Source organism: Medicago sativa, chromosome 7, assembly GCF_051527215.1.
Source record: "Medicago sativa cultivar Bolivia chromosome 7, Bolivia_mono, whole genome shotgun sequence".
Lineage (NCBI taxonomy): Eukaryota > Viridiplantae > Streptophyta > Magnoliopsida > Fabales > Fabaceae > Medicago > Medicago sativa.
Window position 1 is genome coordinate 90200528 of NC_140755.1, and position 21936 is coordinate 90222463.

Consider the following 21936-nt stretch of genomic DNA (forward strand, 5'->3'; position numbering starts at 1 on the left):
TTAATTTACTGAATATTTGTATAGGTATACATCCCCTCCGAATCATCGTAGGAAAACAGAATTGTGACGGATTTCGTTCAATATGCTCTCAAGGTGATATACTTTTTACTTTGATTTTGAGAATAGATTCATATTTTCGCACATTATCATTGAAGTAATTATTTTTTAAAATGCAATATTAAAATTAATGTAATGACTCTATTTAGCAAAATATGTTAATGAAGTTTCTCAAGATAATGTGCCTTCTATCGAATGGATCGAGACTCTGGAGACGGAGAATAAAGAGGACACATCTTTTCAACGGGTATGTTATCACCATTAATCCATCTCTTTTATTAACCATATGAACATTTTCTTCATGTTTATAAAAGTTTTTTTTTACTTAAGATCTCATTATGGAGACCTGAAATATATCTTGTGTAAATAAAATTTCTATTCATCATGACTTACGAAGTAGAGAAGGTACATTATGTGTACAATATCACTACGTTTGCGAAGTAGTAGAGGAAGGAAGTGTGGACATGTAATAGATTCACAATAAAAATTATCTAGCAGGTGTGATGACAAAGTCAATTAATGCTGATAAGTTTATATGATGTCGATCCTCAAATGTCATATATGTAGCAATAAGAAGTTAACAACATAGAAAGATGTTAAAAGCTGACATGAATAGCATTAAATAGGAGATTATGAATGATAAATCCACTTTTGTTGAAAATAAATTTTGAAAGAGGCATGTGGTGTTATAAATGAAAGTGGTATGAGTAAATCAATTGGTGCCTCGTAAATAGACAATGTCAAGGTGATGATGTATTCCACACCAAAGCAGTAACAATTGTTAAGAGTGAAAGAAGAAAAAATAGTTTCTCGCATAAGGTTTCCACTTAGTAAAAATTCTTATACTCTTTCCTTACATGATTTTTCTCTTTATTCATGAGTGTTTTCCACGTAAATATTGTGTATTTTGTTCTTCTTTTCTCATCTTTTATTTTAGTCATGTGGTAATATTAGTTTTCTTTCATACTCTTATTATATGCATATTTAATTTTATTATTTCAAAAATTTCTCTTACATTAATTCTTTTGTGAGGGGATGATCATAGTAATTAGAGGCAAACTAGTATTTTACTTTTGACATAAAATCAAGAAAGCTAAATGTACTTAACTATCAATATCAATTTACTTTGAAGGTTTTGGTGACAAAGGAGATCAAGAAGCAAGTAAATGCAGTGAAATTGATGCTGGGCTCGATGGAAGACGGAGAGATAACCATATCGGCTTATGACACAGCTTGGGTTGCTCTCATAAAAAATGTTGAGGATGAAAATATACCACAGTTTCCATCTTCTCTTGAATGGATTGTCAATAATCAGCTTCCTGATGGTTCATGGGGAGATGAATTATTTGTAGCTCATGACAGGATTATCAACACTTTGGCTTGTGTTATAGCCTTGAGATCATGGAATATGCACCCTCAGATGTGTCAAAAGGGTAATTCTATACATAATATGAAAAAATTATAAGTATTTAGTTTTGGGACTAAAAAGTAAAAACAATGTTTTTATTAGATTAAAACCAAGTTTTTACCAACTTTTTATAGAGATTAAAATCAGGTTTTACCAATTTATACATATTACAGGTATGAAATTTTTCGTGGAAAATCTTCACAAGCTTCAGGATGAGAATGCTGAGCACATGCCGATCGGATTTGAAGTTGTGTTTCCTTCGCTACTCAATATAGCTCAAAGTTTGAATATTGAAGTGCCCGATGCTTCTCCTATCTTGAAAGAAATATTTGAAATGAGAGACGAAAAGCTCAAAAGGTATGTATACAATATTCTTATAATACAATACAATATACATGTCGGTAGTAAGTAGTAAGAGTTTGACTATGTAACCTTAACGAATATAGTTCAAATTTCACAAGACATTTGTAAAATAACTATTAGCATCACAGTTATTATAATCATTAAACATAACATATATGTGATAACAGAATACCAAGAGATGTGCTGCACATGGTGCCCACAACATTGCTACACAGTTTAGAGGGAATGCAGAATTTGAATTGGTATCAAATTCTGAAGTTGCAGTCCCAAGATGGGTCATTCTTGTTCTCCCCATCTTCCACAGCTTTTGCTCATATGCAAACCAACGATGAAAATGCTCTCTACTACTTGGACAATGTGGTCAACAAGTTCAATGGAGGAGGTAAAATTTTCTTGCCAAATGCTTATTTCTCTAATAAAATCATATTTGACCACTTTTCTTAATATGTGTTCAATTAGTTATTTTTGTTTATAATTAAGTCTGCATGGAGTATTTATTTATTTGTTCATTTTGTCAGTTCCAAATGTCTTTCCTGTGGATTTATTTGAACACATGTGGGTTGTGGATCGGCTAGAACGCCTTGGAATTTCGAGATATTTTCAACAAGAGATCAAGGAGTGTGTGAATTATGTGTCAAGGTACATAAATGATAAGTTGATTTACAATTTGCATATTGTTGAAAGAAAAAAAAAGAATATGAATGTGAGAAAACATATATACCAAATGCATTGTCTTCTATATGATTATTCACTTGATAAATGTAATTTAAAATTTATAGATATTGGACTGAGAAAGGTATTTGCTGGGCGAGAAATTCAGAGGTTCAAGATATAGACGACACAGCAATGGGATTTAGAATCCTAAGGTTGCATGGCCACCAAGTTTCACCTGGTAAGTTCAAAGATATTTCAATTTGATCATAATTTATTATGTATGCCCACATAATATCAATTATTAATATTTTTGTCAATAATTGATATTAATTAGTACTTCACTATGACTATAAAGTGAATTGTTCAAATTGGAGTAAGTTTTTCATACTACATAACACAAAAGTTGATGTTTGTTTTTTTTTTTAATTCCTTGCTTCTGATATTGCTTGCTAGAGTTATATATGATCTTCACAAATGGATAAATAAATGTTTATGTTTGATTGCTAATTGGCAGATGTGTTCAAGCAATTTGAGAAAAGTGGTGAATTCTTCTGCTTTGCCGGACAGCTAAATCAAGCTGTTACTGGCATGTTCAATCTATATAGAGCTTCTCAAGTGCTATTTCAAGAAGAGAAGATTCTTGAGGATGCCAAGAATTTTTCATCCAAATATTTAACTAAGAAACGTGCTGCTAATGAGCTCTTAGATAAATGGATCATAACCAAAGATTTACCTGGCGAGGTGAGTTCTAATTTCATTCCTACTGATTTCAACGATGTTTTGAAGATAAAAAAGTGTACCACAGAGTTTATTGCGGACATTTCATACCAGTGAATGCAGTAAAAAACAAGAAATAAATTGAGAATTGATAAATTTATGTTGAGAATTTTAGCCCATTAACATTGTAACAAACATTCTGCAGGTGGGTTATACTTTGGATGTGCCATGGTATGCTAGCTTACCCCGATTGGAAGCAAGATTTTACCTTGAACATTATGGTGGTGAAAGTGATGTTTGGATTGGCAAGACCCTTTACAGGTAAGAATCCTAATTTTACATTGAATGTGATGGCTCACATCAATAACCGCTGAACAATTTCACCTTTACCTAATAGCTTACAACTAAGTAAGTACTAGAGTCTTTACTGTCAAAAAGATGTATAGTTTAATATTATATGATTCTATTTTTCTATTTATTTTGATAGGATGCCGTACGTGAACAATGATGTTTATCTTGAGCTTGCAAAGTTGGATTACAACAATTGTCAAGCAATGCATTATGATGAATGGGAAGAAGAAATTCGAAGGTAAGAGTAATAACCACATAACACTCTCTAACATGCTTCACTCAACGAAAGCAACAACTAATGATCATTCCAATATTTACAATTGCATATCTATATATTAGGTGGTACATGGAATCAGAACTGGAAGGGTTTGGATTGAGCAAAGAGAGTCTGTTGTTTGCTTATTATGTAGCAGCGGCCAGCATATTTGAGCCTGAGAGGTCTCTAGAGAGACTTGCATGGGCTAAAACAACAGCTTTGCTGCAGATACTGGAGTCGAATTTCGAAGATGAAGAAGCTAGGAGTGCTTTTGTAGACCAGTTCAATAAATGCATTAATGATGGAAACTACTCAAAGAAGTAAACAAAATATCTTTCCTATACTCTTTATCTTTCTAACAATTATTGTGTATACTTATTAATGCGTGTCTTAAAATTTGAGTTGAGTCTAATTCATGAAGTTGGTAGTTACCATATATCGGGCATATCTAGTAATAATAATTTATATTTGAACATTTGGTTAATAGCTCTCTGTAGACATTAAATTTCACCACTGATGCAACAAAATGTGTTTTAAATATGCATGTGTAATTTGTTGCAGGGGGTTAGACAAGAACAAGAGAGAGGAGAAACTCATGGGAATTTTGCTGACAACCCTTGATCACCTTGGCCTCCAAATGTTTAGAATTCAGAACCAGGAAAATTCTCATTATTTGAATCAGATGGTGAGTGGAAATCCTTTTGAGACTTGTAATTTTATATATATTCATTTCTAAATGTAACTTCGTTTGAACACGGCTAGAGCCAAGTTTCAGTTAAATGAAACATGTAAAAGAATGGCAAATAGAAAGAACTTTAGATTTTTTTTCCTAAAGCTTTTCATTTTGTTTTTTGATCAGTGGCAAAGGTGGTTTTCAAGCTGGGTCAATGAAGGAAACAGATCCAAAAGAGAAGCTGAATTACTTGTGCAAATCATAAATTTAACCGCTGGATATTGGTCAAAAGAAGTACAGCTCAATCCTGAGTACCAGAAACTACTTGAAGTCACAAACAGAATCTGCACTGGCCTCCGTAATTACCAAAGCAACAAGGTTAGTAACGAATACTAGTTTTATGCTTAGAAATGCATGTTTGGACTAACGGTTAGGTTCTTAGAGTCACGATTTGCTGTCGTAGTTTTGGTAAAAATTACACTTTGGAACTTCAAAATCAATATGTGACCATGATTTTGTCAAACTCACTGTAATTTACAAACATTCACCAAGATTCACAAAGATACTTAAAGGAAGCTAGCTATTTATAAATAAAGTAAATTTAGCAACTATCCAAATTATACAAGTTGCATAAATAAGTTGATAAATTCAAACTCAAATTAAAAAAATTAAGTGCATGGCTATCATGACTTGGTTCATTCAATACTCCTAGATCCTGAATTTTTGTACATTTATGTTATTGTCAGGCACATGCTAGTATCAATACACCCGAGATAGAGTTGGAAATGCAAGAACTTGTGCAATTGGTGCTTCAAAATTCTCCAGATGGCTTGCATTCCAATATCAAGAATTCATTCCTTGCGGTGGCCAAGAGTTTTTACTATGAAGCATACTGTGACCCAGAGACCATTGACTCTCATATTGATAAAGTTCTCTTTCAAAAAGTGATCTGAAACAACTAGTAGCAGCTAGTAATCCAAGAGACCATTTATTTTATCATGTTATTTTTCTTCTAGTCTTATTTGGATTTAAACTTTAAATAACCAAGATTGGATGTCCAATGTTTGATGTCAAATCTTGTTTCTGAATTAGAGAATGCAATAAAACCAAAGGGAAACAAAATGTTTTCTTGAACAATATTAGGTGCTGAAATTTCTGATTGGGTTTTGAGTTTGTTGTATTGCTTCAAAGGTAGTTTTCAAAGTTAGTATACTTGATCCCGTTTCTCCAACTTCAATCGTCTCTCTATCAAGAATAAATCAACAGTTTAATTTTGTTTATCATGTGATAGAGAAGACATTTAAGGGCAGGGAATTGTCTCTTGATGATCCAAACTTTCGTTTACCTAAGGAGTTCTTCCTGTGTCCATAATGATTTTTTTTTGGTTGTTCCTTCGTCATCTCTAGGAAAATTAACACCAGGAGTTTTTTTTCATCATCTCTTCCAATTGAGTGAGAATTTCTGAATGAAATCCTCTTTTATCATCTCATATTTATTGAACTGTACATAAAATGGGATTTCAACCAGAAATTCTCATTCAATTGGAAGGGATGGTGATGAAAATGTTCAGCGCTCACTGTAAGGATTGCAAGTTCTTTTTATAAGAAAATATGAAGGATTGCAAGTTCTTAACTTTAGTTAGCTTTTATCTACTAGTTTTCTCACCATAAGGATTGCAAGTTCTCAACTTCAGTTAACTTTTATCTACTAGTTTTCTCAACCTGATAGCCAGTAATCTATTATCAACCTGGCATGCACCATAATAAAGAGTAGAAAGAAACCAAGCACACGTGTTAGTAGATAAAGAAAATTACAAACAGAAAGTACTGGAACTTCAAACCTTAATATGTAACACCTAAGTTTTACTCCTAATGGTTAAAATATAGGACCACTGAAATCTAATATGTCGACTGTTGTTCAAGTATTGAGTCTCTGAATCTGAATCAAATATTGTCTTGTTCAAACTACTTCATAGTATAAACTACTTCAGAACTGAAAGCTGAATATTAGTTTTGATTAGAGGCAGTATATACTAGTAGTATGAACTACTTCATAGTACAAAGTATCAAATTTAAACTCCTTACGAGTATCAAATTTCTATTTTTGCAGACTAAACAAATCTTGATCTTTCGACGTGAACACACTTAGATAAGGCAAACGATGTCCAAAAGTATATCCTTTTCTTTATCAATTATTTATGCTTAGATAAATAATACGACTTAAACTCAAGCGGAATCTGGGTTCACAAAATAACATACCCTACATACTTCATACGTTATTGGTAAAAATTAAGAACTTTCCTATTTTAAAAGTGGCATTATAAGTCTACTGAAACTCGGACGTCGTGATTCTGATATAACATAAGCAAATAATTAAATAGAGCAAATTAGTCTCCTCGACAAAGTAAATCTTCTTTACTTTGGTCACAAGATGTTACGTTTATGAGTGGGGGAAAAAAGAAATGAGTGACAATTTATTGTCAAAGCTCAAAAAATTGCAAGTGTAAGAGATAGTAATGAGATATGAATAAATTCAGGGTATATCATTCTTGTCTCTTGAAGCACAAGGGATGCATCAACAGGGTTATAAAAAAAAAAAAAAAAAAAAAAAAAAAAAAAAAAATCACACGATATTGAACAAAGTTACTAGAGGCATGGAATTAGCAAGGATTGAATCCATGTCCTACAAAGGATTTTTTTCAGCAGTCTAACTTTGGAGGTAAGAAGCCAGGTTGAGCTCTATTTCTTCTTTAGCTTGTTTATCAAATGGTTCCTCGCCAACGTATAAATCTAGGATTGACCTACACAGGAGTTTACTTTGGATGCTTCCCACTTCCTGTCCGTCAACTGCAACAACCAAGACAAAATTAACATCAAAGACCCTTGTTGTGATTTAGCATTGACAAGAATAGTATCAACCAAAAGCAACTAAAACACCTAATACCGGGGGCTCTAAAAATTTGCATGGGTTAAATAACATGAATACAATACACTAATAGAATTGTACCAGTTCGAATTTGAAATCACCAACTGAGTTGAAAGTTTAACTGAGTATAAGCAATTACACAAGAGAACCGCGCGGAGGTATAACCGTGTAAGGTACTTGATACTTATTTATTCTATTATTTTATTTTATACTTGTTTTTTTTTTTTTTGTGGTGGCTGGGGTTCGAACCCCAGACCTTGCATATATTATGCATTGTCCACCAACTGAGCTAAGCTCACGAGGACTTATACTCGCTCTTTTAAGCAGGGGTATAGGTTCTTAAAAAAAAAAAAAAAGGAGGTAAGGTTTAAGTGTTATTAGGTTCGGTTTAAATTAGAAAAAGAGAATATACAACACCCATATTTCAACATTACTAAAATTCATTTGAGACAACTATATTTAATAATCAAATTGTCAGGTTTACAGTAAAAAAAAAGTAGCGGCAGATCATGGCCACCATATAATACCATGGCGCCACAATCCTTCACAAATTGGCCATGGCTGCTGTCAAAAAATCTGCCGTTGCACCGCCATAGCCGATATTTGGCAAGACTGGTAGTAGTTCCACCCATTTCCTTAAAATAATGGGGAAGATATAAATGAAATATTATTGTGGGTTTGTCACTGTTTGATTTGTAAGATTCATGTAGCCAGTTTGGAATGTGGTATATCAGGGGACACCCTTTCGGTTAGACTCAATACTAACTGAAGAAGAAAGAAAATGTATGAAAGATATGCACGATTTCTCTACTAAATTTTCTGAAATCCAATGATTAGAGGACTTGAATTATACTTAAAAGTTTTATGACTAGCTCATGAAGCACAAAAAAGATTATGCATGTACTGCAGTATAATTCTGAAAGTTGAGAAAATGGAAATGCAAATACAGGGAAGGATATCTTACTTGTTGTGCGAAGAACATGGCCCTTCTCTCTTGTGAGATGAATTACAGACCCACGAGGTATTTTGATTTCATCTCTAAACTGTGAAGTAAACCTACATCAAAGCATGCTGGTTAACTACAACACGGAATTCACTCAATTGGATTTACATATGCTTCAACAAATTTTCTCGTGAGATGAATAAACACTTGGAATACAGTTTTCAATGGTTTATGAGATCTAAGATACTAGTAACAATTATAAAATGCTTTTAATTTTTTAAAGCAGAAAAGATACAAACAAAGGATGCTCATAAAAAAAAAGAAAAGGAAAGCTCATGAAGAAAAAGATACAAACAAAGGACAACTTAAAGTGAATTCTCAAGTGATATAAACATATGTGCTTATTGTTCAACAAAATCTTCAACAATTTCGTAACAAGTTCTACACAAGTAATTCTCAACCTATGAAAAAGATAACTCAAGTTGAAGAAACCATTTCACCTCTGAAGCAGTTCTTTATTATCTGAACCCCCGTATTTTTGCAATCGGCTTCCAACAGACTCTTCAAATGCACTCCTCACAGAACGAATGCTCAATCTACTATAAACAATTTGAAGCCTTACTGTTAAATGTATATCATTTTCCAGTAGATCCTCATTAAACTCCTTGTTTCCCTTCAATTCGGACGGAGAAAATTTCCCATATTTCTCAGACAGACATCTCTTTACGTCATCATCGTCAGCATAAACACCTTCAACAAACAACATAATTTTCCCAAATAAGAAACATTATAAAAATTTGAATTTTTCACAGTCAACATGGCACTATCAAAGCAATTAGAAAAACTAGCGCTAATTTTATCAACACAGCAAATTCAATCAGTTAGCTATCACTAGTTTTTGCCATGCAGAATCTTGGTAAAATAATTAGATAAAAAAGGTAAATTGGTAAAATAATTAGTTGAAGTAACATACCAAAAGCATATACATCAATGTTCTTCAAACCCAAAATTCTTTTCCTTCTTAACCCAATTCCACAGAGTTTCTGAGAAGCTTCAAGAACAGAAGGGAACGAGGATCCAGTCCTCGAGTCAACAATCGGAACACCACTATCAGCCAGACTGAGAGAACCCCAAAGAGGCAAGGAGTTGTTGCTGGAAGTGAAGAAAGAGTTCAAGGCATTTTGTAGAAAGAGACGGTGGCGGTCATTGGAGGAGACGGCGATGAATGCGGCGGTGGCACCAGCAGTGGCGGCTGCTGCAGCGGCGAATTTGGAGAAAGGGCGTGAGGATTGAGGTGGTTTTGGGTTAGAAAATGTGAAAGGGAAGCGTAGTGATACCATTTTTGTTACGGAAGTTACGAAGTGTTTCGGAGTTGGAACATGGAGACTGGAAATTTACTGAGAGCATTAAAATCAACTTCAATAACATTTTCCCGTAGCCACACGTTAGTCTTGGAAAAGGTTAAATATTTTGCTTGGATTTAATTTATGGGACCTTCTACTATGGTCGGTGATCTAGGTTTCTTTTCAATTTATCAACTTACTATTTTAGTACATTGGTTATGAGATTAATAAACTAGTTTGTATTTTTTTTTTTTTAAAGATTGTTTGTATGTTCTTGTATAGTTAGTTATTAACATATTTTTTTTTTTTTTAAGAAGCTAAAATGGATTAAATTATCGAAAGTCTGGAGATTTCAGCACAAGGAGTGCCAAAACCCCAGCTGAAAGAGTCAAATACAAGAAATAACAAAGATTTGGAGCCAATACAAGCTCAAAAAAGAATGTTGCCCTGTTACAAAAATATTCCCAAGCAAGGTAAAGGATTCAACCACCATGAATGGTAGGAGAAAACAAAACTAGGACGATTTGCCTTCAGCCACTAGTAAGATTGGAGCTTAACTTTATCTAACAATTGATTAAAAGAAGCTTCTTTTTGGTGAAAGATCCGAGCATTCCTTTCAAGCCAAATCACCCACACACATGATAGCCAAATAAGGTTAAGAGTTGAGTGTTTGCTGTTTGAAAAACCGCTAAAGGTGCCAAATTGATATAAATGGTCTGACATGTTTTCAGGAAACACTATGTTGTAACCAAGCCAGTGAGAAATACCATACCAAAGCTTGCCAAAAAAATCACAAGAGAGGAATAAGTGCTTTGCATCTTCTATCGTACCGCATCCACCCACGCATAACTGAGCATTCGGATGTAAAATGTGTCTTTTGATTAGATTGTCTGTTGTTGGTAATCTATCACGTAACAAGCGCCAAGCGAAGAGGCTGATTTTCAGGGGCACTTCCTTGTTCCAAATTTCTGTAATGTGAGTAGCCGCCAAGTTGTTACTGGTTGATGTCAACATATGGTTATAAGCACTTGTGACGTTATCAATCCAGTTTGGGCACCATCACCTACCTCCCGCCCCACATTATCATCAAACCACCGCCCACCTCCCACACCAGCCCCATTTTTAACATTTATCAAATTATTCCACCAAACAGAGTTAAACCTCCCCTCCTCGGCGATTTTACCTCCTACCTCTCTGTATCTGGCTGATAAAACTCTATACCATAAACTCCTATTCTCAACCCGCATCCGCCAACACCATTTACCAAGTAAAGCCAAATTAAATTCCCTAATCCTCCGCACTCCTAAACCACCTTCCTCCTTTTTTGACATATTGTTGGCTAATAACTTTCAATAATGTTACTCTTTTTTCTTCAAAAGACTACGCTAAGAAATAAATTATGTCTATTGGTTTTGAGTTACTTAACTTCTTTATAAAGTGTTACGTGCGATTACAATTTTTTTTTTAAACTAGTAAACTATGAAAAATATAAGTAAAGATTTAAAGCAAATGAATATATGAAAAATGCGAGTAAAATAAGTTGATTGATTGATTTAGTGGGTCTAAACTCTAAAATGAAAGGTGGCCTAAAATGACTAAGCCTTGACTTTGTTATTTGGATAAACTTATACGCAATACTTGCAAATGTGACTATTGTGGTGCACGATTACAGATTACTTCATATGTTTTGCTGTCTTTCTAGTATTTCATCCACATACTATTATTTGCTTTGGTCGTGCTTCCTAGATTCTATATGTGTTGGTTATTCTTAGCTACAAAACATGAAACGAGCCCTTAACACCAAATTATATCCTCTTGGTGGACTTGATCAATTCTAACATTTCCACAATCCTTTTGAGATCCTTTGAAGTTGAGAAAGATTCGGCTAACTCATCTCCGACTGACATTGCTTCAATTGATTATTCATTTGGCTATCTAATTATTGGGTAATCCTCTTAGAGGAAAAAGAAGAACAGAGTGCAGTTACTTGAGCTGCAAGTAACTTGAGATGCAAGTTACTTGAGCTGCAAGTAACTTCCTTGGCTTGGCTTGATAAGCTGTTAGTTTTAGCTGATAAGCCTTTGATCTTATCACATTTTGTATAAATACTACTTGTATTCTCTTTTCACAATTAATGAGAATGAAACTTTTTGCCATTTGTTGAATTTCATAACATGGTATCTAGAGCCTTTTCTCCCATTTCCATGGAGAAAGTTAGTTGCGAGTTTGTTACGTTTTCAATTCTCATCACTTTTCATTGATCTTTGTTGAAGATTTCTGCGTTGTTCTTCAATTTCTTCGCAGATTTTCTTGTTGATTCTTGTTGCATCATCTTCATCTTCTTCATTTTTTTTCTGCAATTTTTCTTCATCTTCTTCAGTTTTCACCATGGTTCGCCAAATTCAACCGGATACTGAATCGGTTTTCTACGTTCATCCAAGTGAAGGACCAAACTCTGTTGTTATTGCTCCTCCTCTGGATGGTTCAAACTACCTCGCATGGAGTCGCTCCATGATTCGAGCTTTTGGCGCGAAAAACAAGTTGAAATTTATTGATGGATCTATGGAGATTCCTGATGAAGATAACTTGAATCGTAGTGCATGGGAACATTGTAATCATCTCGTTCAATCTTGGATCATCAATTCAGTTTCACCACAGATTGCTCAAACCCTAGTTTTCCATGAAAACGCCATTGATGCTTGGTCTGAGCTCAAAGAACGCTTTGCTAAAGCTGATCGTATTCGAATTGCTTCTTTACGTTCCAAGATTAACAATTTGAAACAAGGTTCTAAGACTGTTTTGGAGTATTTCACTGAAATGAAAAATCTATGGGAAGAGTTGAATTCACACAGGCCTATGCCTCATTGCACTTGTCCACATCCATGTCGTTGTGCTGCAATGAGAGAAGCTCGAAACTATAGGCTTGAAGATCAGGTTATTCAGTTTCTTACTGGTTTAAATGATCAATTCAATGTTGTGAAAACTCAAGTGCTCATGCTTGATCCCCTTCCTTCTATCAACAAAGTGTATTTATTAGTTGTTTAGGAAGAAAGTAATAATCATTCTCTTCCTTCTCCCATTGATGAACAACTCCCAGTTGTTAATGCTGCTGAATCACAAGGTAGAGGTTATGGTAGAGGCAGAGGTAGGGGATACTCTAACAATTTCAGGCCACCCAGACATTGTAGCTTTTGTGGGAAAAGTAACCACACAGTTGATTTTTGCTACCAAAAGCATGGGCACCCCAATTTTCAGAAGCAAGGTGCTTCTGCAAATGCCTCTAGAAGTATTGAAGAAGTTGAGGCACAACCAGGAAGTAGCAATGAAGCTTCTTCAAGTTCAGGTTCCACTATTTCTCAGGAGAAGTATGATCAGCTTGTCAGTTTGTTACAACAAGTGAATTTACTTCCTGCAGCTGCCTCATCTCCTAGTGCCAATCAAATTCATGCTCCTTCTAGTTCAACTTCCATCAATACCTCAGGTATATCATCTATTTTCTCATGTTCTTTGCAATCTAAATCTGATTTATGGTTGTTAGATTCTGGTGCCAATGAACATGTTGTCAGTTCCCTTCATTGGTTCACATCCTATCACAAAATCACTCCTAAACTTGTCAATTTGCCTAATGGATCCTCAGTAACTGTTGATATTGCTGGCACAATTCATTTTACTCCTGAATTTTATCTTGAAGATGTTTTATTTTCATCTCTTTTTACTCTCAATTTGATTTCCATCTTCAAGCTTTGTGATTCTTTGAAGTGTTATATCACATTTCATAACAATAAATGTTTCTTACAGGATCTTCAATCACAGAAGATGATTGGTTTGGGTGAACCATTTGAAGGTCTCTATAGATTGAACTTAGATTTTTTTGCTTCTTCCTTGAATAAATCTTTGCTTGTCAATAATGTTTCTCTTAATTAGCTTCTTACTATTCCTTCTTCTGCCCTTTGGTATTTTAGATTGGGACATGTATCCCATAAAAGATTAGCTCATATGTCTCATTTGTATCCTTCTTTAACTTTTGATTCAAAATCCACCTGTGATATATGCCATTTTGCTAGACAAAAGAAACTTCCTTTTTCTCTTAGTTCTTCAGTTGCTTCCAAAAACTTTGAATTGTTGCACTTTGATATTTGGGGTCCTCTAGCTGTGCCTTCCATTCACAATCATAAGTATTTTCTCACCATACTTGATGATCACAGTAGATTTGTTTGGATTGTTCTTCTTAAATCCAAAGCTGAAGTATCACAACATGTCAAAAATTTTATTACTCTCATTGAGAATCAATTTCATGTGACTCCTAAAACCATTAGAATTGATAATGGCCCTGAGTTTCTTCTTTCTTCCTTTTATGCTTCTAAGGACATTATTCATCATAGATCATGTGTCGAGACTCCCCAACAAAATGGGAGAGTTGAAAGGAAGCACCAACACCTTTTAAATGTAGGCAGAGCCCTTTTGTTTCAGTCTAAATTGCCTGCATGTTACTGGTCTTATGCTCTTTTGCATGCCACATTCATTATCAATAGAGTCACTTCACCTCATCTTCATAATAAATCTCCCTATTACTTGCTCCATACTAAAGTCCCTGACATTCATAGCTTCAAGGTCTTTGGTTGTCTATGTTACTCCACTTCTCTTCAGGCAAACATAACCAAATTGTCTGCTAGAGCAAGAAAATCTATCTTTTTGGGGTACACCATTGGTTTTAAAGGATTCGTTCTCTTAGACATTCACACCAGAGACATACATATATCTAGAAATGTCAGCTTTCATGAACACATTTTACCCTATCCCTCCAATACTGCATCTATTACCACAAACTGGGATTATTTCCCTTCTGTTACTTGTCCCACAAGTCAACCACCACCTGCAGTCTCCCATCCTTCTCCACCTCCCTTTATAGATCCTGAGCCTTCATTTCCTGACCCTATCCCACCTTCTTCTCCTTCCCCACCACCTGTCCTCAGAAAATCAACCAGAACTGTCAATATGCCTATCCACTTGCAAGATTATGTTTGTAATCATTCTCATGTTTCTTCCACAGTTTCTTACCTTATTTCTGACTATCTTTCTTATACTAATCTCTCTCCTTCACATTGTGCTTTTGCTTTGTCCATTGCCTCTCACACTGAGCCAACCACATATGCTGAAGCTAGTAAATTCACTTGTTGGAAGAAAACTATGCAAGCTGAAATTACTGCTATTGAAAATACTGGAACTTGGAAGCTGGTTGATTTACCACCCAATGTGAAGCCAATAGGATGCAAATGGGTGTATAAAATCAAACATCATGCTGATGGATCAATTGAGAGATACAAGGCTAGACTTGTAGCAAAAGGTTACAATCAAGTTGAAGGCCTTGACTATTTTGACACATATTCACCAGTTGCTAAGCTCACCACTGTGAGGACTGTACTTGCTTTAGCATCCATTAATAGTTGGCACATTCATCAGTTAGATGTCAACAATGCCTTTTTACATGGAGACCTACAAGAAGATGTTTACATGCTTGTTCCTCAAGGTATCACTCCTGACAAACCTAATCAGGTGTGTAAACTCCTCAAATCACTCTATGGTCTCAAACAAGCAAGTAGAAAGTGGTATGAAAAACTCACTTCCATTCTGGTTCAGCATCAATATGTCCAATCCAATGCTGATCACTCTTTGTTCATCAAGAAAACTGCCACTTCATTTACAGTGTTGCTAGTTTATGTTGATGATGTCATTATAACTGGTGACTCTCTTGATGAATTCAAATTCATCAAAGATATTTTGAATTCCACATTCAAAATTAAAGATCTTGGTCAGCTTAAATACTTTCTGGGTTTGGAAGTTGCCCATTCTTCTCAAGGCATATTTCATTGTCAAAGAAAATACTGTCTTGACCTTCTCACTGACACATGCTTTCTTGCATCCAAACCTGTCTCTACACCATCTGATCCATCATGCAAGCTTCACAAAGATAATAGTGCACCATATTCTGATGTGCCTTTATACAGGAGATTGATAGGCAGGCTGATCTACTTGACAAACACCAGGCCATATATCACTTTTGCTACTCAGCAACTTAGTCAATTTCTTACTTCTCCTACTGAGAAACATTATCTGGCTGCCACTAGGATCTTGAGGTATTTGAAGAAAAGTCCTGGTCAAGGGTTGTTCTTTCCCAAACAATCTTCCTTGTTTTTATCTGGTTTCTCAGATGCAGATTGGGCTGGATGCTTGGATTCTAGAAGATCAGTTTCTGGCCAATGTTTCTTTCTTGGAAGCTCTCTCATCTCCTGGAGAACCAAGAAACAATCAACTGTCTCCAGATCTTCCTCAGAGGCTGAGTATAGAGCACTTGGTGCTGCAACTTGTGAGCTTCAGTGGTTCCTAATAGTGGCCGATACCACCATTATCAGTCACCGCATCATCGTTGTTGATCTTAACCCATCCTCTATCAAACTAAATAGAAGAAGAAAAATAGCATGTACTCCAAAGACTCTTCAATATGTATTTTTTTCCATTGTTCGCTTCTATGTTGTTTAGACAAAGTTAGAGAAAACTTAAAACGTCAACAATGCTAATGTTATGAAATTAGCTTAAGAAAATAATCCATTACTCTTCAATCTTTTTATCTTTATTTTAAATACTATACATGAAATAAATTAAATAAAAATGCAACACAAGTTTGTTGCAACTTTTTAAGAAAATTAAAATTTAAAAAAAGTCATAAAACAACTTCAAATAAGATTTTGTTAGAGTAACTTTTTTGAAAAATATTTTTCGGATAGAAAATAAAATAGGGATATTTTCGGATAAAGGTACTTTAAAAAAAACTAATATTCCAATCATATTCTTTTATTATCTTATTTTTAGTGTTCTTCATGGTAATTTTATGTCTAAAAATCACATTTATATAGTTATATCAACATAAATTAAAAATCACTTAAAAAAATTAGGATGGAAAAAAAACGTAAATAGTTTGGCTAAATTTGCTTAAATATATTTTTGGTCCTTTATGTTTAATAAATATTTTTGGTCCTTTATGTTTAATAAAAAATGTATTTTAGTCCTTTATATATCTTATTTTTAACATGTTTTGGTCTTTATGTTTTGAAAAAGATTAATGTTTGCCCTTCTATTATCCAAATGTTAGAGAAACATGGAATATAAACCCCTGTGGCTTTCGACTTATCAAACATGTTGCATCAATTTAATCTCTTTCATAAGCACCGAGTAGTGATATATGTACAACTATTTGAGACAACTTTGATGATAACTTTCATTTTCTCTCTTCTCATTGGTCCAAAACAATAGAGAGAGAAAAAGGAAGAGAGAAAATAAGAATATAACGTGAGTATGTGAGAGAAAGTTGTCAAAAAGTAGTAATAAATTAGTTGTACAAATATCATTTCTCAATGACAAAAACACGGCTTTGGTTAAAAATAAATGAACAAAAATATATTTATACGAAATAATTTTTGTTTTTTTTTTTTCAAATAAAAATCCTTTACTACTTGATTTGCCTTGCATATAAAACAGAGTCGTTTCATTCGAGTCAATCGACAAACACCAAATCCTCAAAAACCTTTTCCGATCAGAACACTGAACAAACCACCACCACCGCACCGTCGTCCGAAACCCTAGATGGACCTTCTAAAGCAAGAGCTTCTCAAAAAACGCCAATCCCTAGCCGAAGAAACCGGCGGCAAGAAATTCTTCAAACGCTCCGAGATCCAACAGAAACAAATCCAAAAACTCCGCGAAGAAGAAAAACGCGAACTCGAAGCCAAATCCAAAAAACGCAACTCAACCACCTCCGACACCGTCTCCACCGTAACAACCTCATCAACCAACGCTTCCTCCTCCGTCACCTCCGCCGCTGCTTCATCCAGCGCTTCCCTCCCCGACGAACAAAACATAGACAGCCTCGTCCTTCCTAAACAAGAAGTCATCCGCCGTCTCCGGTTTCTCAAACAACCTGTGACGTTATTCGGCGAAGACGATGATGCGAGACTCGATCGGCTTAAATACGTTCTCAAAGCTGGATTGTTTGAAGTGGATAGTGATATGACGGAAGGACAGACGAATGATTTCTTGCGTGATATTGCGGAGTTGAGGAAGAGGCAGAAGACGGGGATTTTGAGTGATAGGAAGCGGCAGAAGGCGGAGGATGGTGCTGCTGAGGATGGTGATGGTGGTGCTGGTGATGATGATTTGAGTGATTGTGGTGGATCTAGTGGTGGTGATAATGATAAGGATTTGAAAAGGATGAAGGCGAATTTCGATGAGCTGTGTGATGAGGACAAGATTTTGGTGTTTTTTAAGAAGCTGTTGAATGAGTGGAAACAGGAGTTGCGTGAGATGGCGGAGACGGAGAAGCGGACGGCTAAAGGGAAGTCTATGGTTGCTACCTTCAAGCAGTGTGCGCGATACTTGAACCCGCTGTTTAAGTTTTGTAGGAAAAAGGTGAGTTTTATTCTGTTTAGGTTTGCATGATTTGCTTCGAATTTCATTTGAATATGTATATATTGCTTGTTTATGCATTTAGCAAACCACTTTTCTGGTATTTGGTGTTAGTTTAATAGGAAAACTTACATGCTAGTGGAATGCATCAGTTAGAATGTGATTGGAAACTAATTGGATAGTTAATCTTAGGGTTAAATTGTTAACTGTTTGCCGAAATGGGAACATAGTGAAGTTTAAAACAAATTGAATTAGGAGTGGTGGGTACATAATCTTCTGTCATTATGTTTTCGGAGGACTTTTTGTATGGAACCTAGATACACAAGAATATTGTATATTCTATATTTTAAGGTGAGTTTTGGAAAGGTGGTGAATTATGGTAGGATATGTTAAGGTGAGTTTCAGAGAACTTTCTAGCTTCGCACATTTGCAATTTTGCATGCATCTAGATGTTTTATATTTTTGTTGGAAATGCGGGATACAATGTTTTGAGTGAGACTGTTTGAACATGTTTTGAAGGGTGCAGAATTGCATATTTTCAATTCAATGTAATAGTATTTTCACATGGAGAGTGAAGGAAAGGATCAGATCTATTTACAATATATTATATGTAGTTTTACCTTGCATTTGTGAGAGGTTGATTCCACAACTCAAACTTGTGACCTTCTAGTCGCACAAAACCAACTCCAATTGTTGCTTCAACGCTGGAGAGAACTGCAGACCGGACATGTTTACAAATTGTTTAATATACAATCAGGACTTAGGAGGCATTGGACTTGAGTGCCACATTTGAAACATATGATTTGGATGTTGGACTTTTATCCCCTCTGCTTTTGTGGTGTGATTCTCTCAAGTTTCATAGTCGTTCCTTTCTAGTGGAGGATTTGAGCCTTGTTAGTTGTTCTTTGTATTATATGTCTTAGAGGAGAGTTTTACCAAGAAGTTCTGCTGTGTAAAAGGATAAATACCTCATGAAACAATATAAGAGAATCACCTAAATTTAAAGAAACTCTCCCATTAAAACCTCATCCACCTTATCCTTGTAAACGGTGCTCAAACTGGTAGCACCAATAAGGTAGTCTGCACAGCAAAAACTAGAGACTTTTTCCTACACTGATTGGATATTTTAAGAGCCAATGTTGTACTGTACTCTGATTCATGGTTCTCAAACTTTATCCATGCAAAGAGTAAACGGTGCTCAAACTGCTAGCACCAATAATGTAGTCTGCACAGCACCAATTTTATCCATGTAAACCTCATCCACTTTATTCATGTAAACCTCATCCACTTTATTCATGTAAACGGTGCTCAAACTGCTAGCACCAATAATGTAGTCTGTACAGCAAAAACTAGAGACGTTTTCCACTGGATATTTTTAGAACCAATTTTGTACTGTACTCTGATTCATGGTTCTCAATATCAACACTTTGTTTAGAATAATTGAATAGTGTACCTTGATTGAGATTCAAGTGCAGCAATATCAACACTTTGTTTAGAATGAATGCTTAGCTTTGTAGCAGTGGGGCTATATGTTATATTTTGAGTAATACCTTGTTACCGCAACTTAATAATTTGCATAAATGAAAATAACATGATATTTTATGGCAATTTTATATTTTATTTTGGATTCTGGTACTTTTTGTTTGAAAGATGGGATGAAACTTTAGTGAATTTGATGTGGTTTAGTTTAATTGACATTAATCATAGCTGAATTATTCATTTTAAAATAAAATATTATATTTGATTATAAATATAAGAGAAGCTTTAATAGAAATTAATGAAAGATTTAGAGATTAATGAGTTGGATCCAAATATGGTTTATGATAGAACATTATGGCGAAATTTGATCCATGTAGCCGACCCCACTTAGTGAAATAAGGCTTGGTTGTTGTTGTTGTATATTTGATTAATATTTGATTATAAATATGATTGAAGTTGTAAAGGTTTATTTGCTATAAATTCCGTAGTTGGAATCATGAATGTATTCTCAGCCTTGTGAATTGGTGTGTAAAATTTTATGCTTGTAAATAAATTAGTAGATCCCAAATCTAAAGTGAGATGTAGAACTGGGCAACTGGCGAACATCTGGGGGCAGGGGTACTGTCTATCTTTTGATCAAGCAATTCAGTGATATGGGCAGATAGTCTTTTATTTAACAGTAACTTTTACTTAATCTTCTTACCTTGTTATTATTGAATTCTTTGGCAGTGTCTATATGCACGTATTGTTGGGAAGAGTATACACAGTTGTCATTATCAGTTCTGCATTTCACGTATATTTTGGAGAATACAGGTTTTAACCTTGTTAGAGTGGCCCTCTTGGAGTGTTTAAAGACTATTGTTCTTTTGTTTTGACTCAGGAAATTTAGGAAAAAATCTTAAGTTGTTGAATTTTACTGTATAAATGGGAACTCTTGAAGGATTTTACTGGACTTGGGAAATTATGTTTTCCCTTTTATCTTAAAGATATTCTATTTGAATATCTGTAATATAGGTAACCGCAGCAAATTGATATTTAGCGAGTATTTGTACTTTGTTTGGATGACTCAGTCTATGACCGGGCTTGTGTAATAGGTTCTTCCATTTGTCTTAGTATTGCGTTGTGTTTGCTTGATAGTAAAAAAAATGCATTCTAACCTCCCTTAGCTGGTTATTTGAGATCCTATGTCATGGGTGTCAGACATTGAATTTTTAGCATAGCTTTCAATTTTCATTCAATCATAAAGTTATATTGTCGATATGAAATGTGTCAGTGCTGGCATGTCTTCTAAAGCTTTTGTATTCTAACTAATAAAATGGATGTGGTGCATGTACTTCAGGTTCTTCAGGATGACATTCGGCAGGCACTAATGTTGATGGTTGACTGCTGTATGAGGCGAGATTATCTGGCTGCAATGGACCATTATATCAGGCTGGCTATCGGGAATGCTCCCTGGCCTATCGGTGTTACTATGGTTGGTATTCACGAAAGATCGGCCCGTGAAAAGATCTACACAAATAGTGTTGCTCACATCATGAATGATGAAACAACTCGTAAGTACTTACAATCAGTGAAGAGGTTAATGACATTTTGCCAACGGCGTTACCCGACACTGCCATCTAAAGCAGTTGAGTTTAACAGTTTGGCAAATGGGAGTGATCTGCAGTCACTTTTAGCAGAAGAGAGATTTAGTGGGGGCAATCAGTCGTCTGAGGAGAGGCTTAGGATAATGCCTGCTCCAAGAGATAGTTAATTTATTTTCCCTTAATTGACATTATCATATGATATGTTATGTACCAGTATTGAGAATCCGTGCAATGTATGAGGAGAAATTCTGATATTTTCTATGCAGCCCTTGCGCCCCCCTTGGTTTTAAGTTTCGCTCCTAGTATTAGTTTATAGTATAGTCAGTTCAGGCGCAGTTTCGGTAAGCACTACAATGGCCTTCATTTTTAGGTCTTGTATCCTGAATCTTCTTTACAGTTCTATTTGCTTTTGTATGAAAAATCAATGAGATGTTCGATTTCCACCCCATTTGGTCTTGTTACCCCATATCTCAAGTAAAATTTCCAAATCACTCTTTTTATATAATTTGTCTTCTGAGTTGAGTTTTTCAGATCATTTAGAAGCTTTTCGAAAATTCAAGTAAATTTGAGTTTTTTTGGAACGTAATACGCACTCTGAAATTTCAGAAAACTCAAATTACAATTTATCAAAATAAGTATAAATTTTAGAAAATTGTTATTGAGTTTTTTGGACGTTTAATAAAAACTCAATTTTGCAGTTTTTTTTTTTTTAACAGAATAGACT

General features: G+C 34.9%; 3 protein-coding genes across 4 annotated transcripts; 2 read left to right on the forward strand and 1 right to left on the reverse strand.

The window, feature by feature from the left end:
- Positions 1 to 1192: 1192 nt before the first annotated feature.
- On the forward strand, positions 1193 to 5710 carry GA1 (Terpenoid cyclases/Protein prenyltransferases superfamily protein). Its single transcript, XM_085726601.1, has 12 exons — positions 1193 to 1490; positions 1639 to 1822; positions 1996 to 2210; positions 2347 to 2467; positions 2608 to 2720; positions 2997 to 3223; positions 3405 to 3520; positions 3687 to 3788; positions 3890 to 4126; positions 4368 to 4491; positions 4666 to 4857; positions 5226 to 5710. The coding sequence occupies exons 1-12, from the start codon at positions 1238 to 1240 to the stop codon at positions 5430 to 5432; spliced, it is 2091 nt and encodes a 696-aa protein (XP_085582727.1). The 5' UTR covers positions 1193 to 1237; the 3' UTR covers positions 5433 to 5710.
- Positions 5711 to 6973: 1263 nt separating this feature from the next.
- Positions 6974 to 9728, reverse strand: FAP1 (Chalcone-flavanone isomerase family protein). The gene is made up of 4 exons (XM_085723536.1): positions 9321 to 9728; positions 8848 to 9097; positions 8369 to 8460; positions 6974 to 7325 (listed from the first exon to the last, which is right to left on the reverse strand). The coding sequence occupies exons 1-4, from the start codon at positions 9685 to 9687 to the stop codon at positions 7186 to 7188; spliced, it is 849 nt and encodes a 282-aa protein (XP_085579662.1). The 5' UTR covers positions 9688 to 9728; the 3' UTR covers positions 6974 to 7185.
- A 7517-nt stretch (positions 9729 to 17245) lies between these two features.
- On the forward strand, positions 17246 to 21502 carry LOC146910069 (splicing factor Prp18 family protein). 2 transcript variants are annotated; one of them, XM_085723537.1, is made up of 3 exons: positions 17246 to 18150; positions 20356 to 20439; positions 20966 to 21502. In XM_085723537.1, the coding sequence occupies exons 1-3, from the start codon at positions 17329 to 17331 to the stop codon at positions 21377 to 21379; spliced, it is 1320 nt and encodes a 439-aa protein (XP_085579663.1). In that variant the 5' UTR covers positions 17246 to 17328; the 3' UTR covers positions 21380 to 21502. The 2 variants fall into 2 exon arrangements, with proteins under 2 accessions (XP_085579663.1, XP_085579664.1); XM_085723538.1 differs by lacking the exon at positions 20356 to 20439.
- Positions 21503 to 21936: the final 434 nt, after the last annotated feature.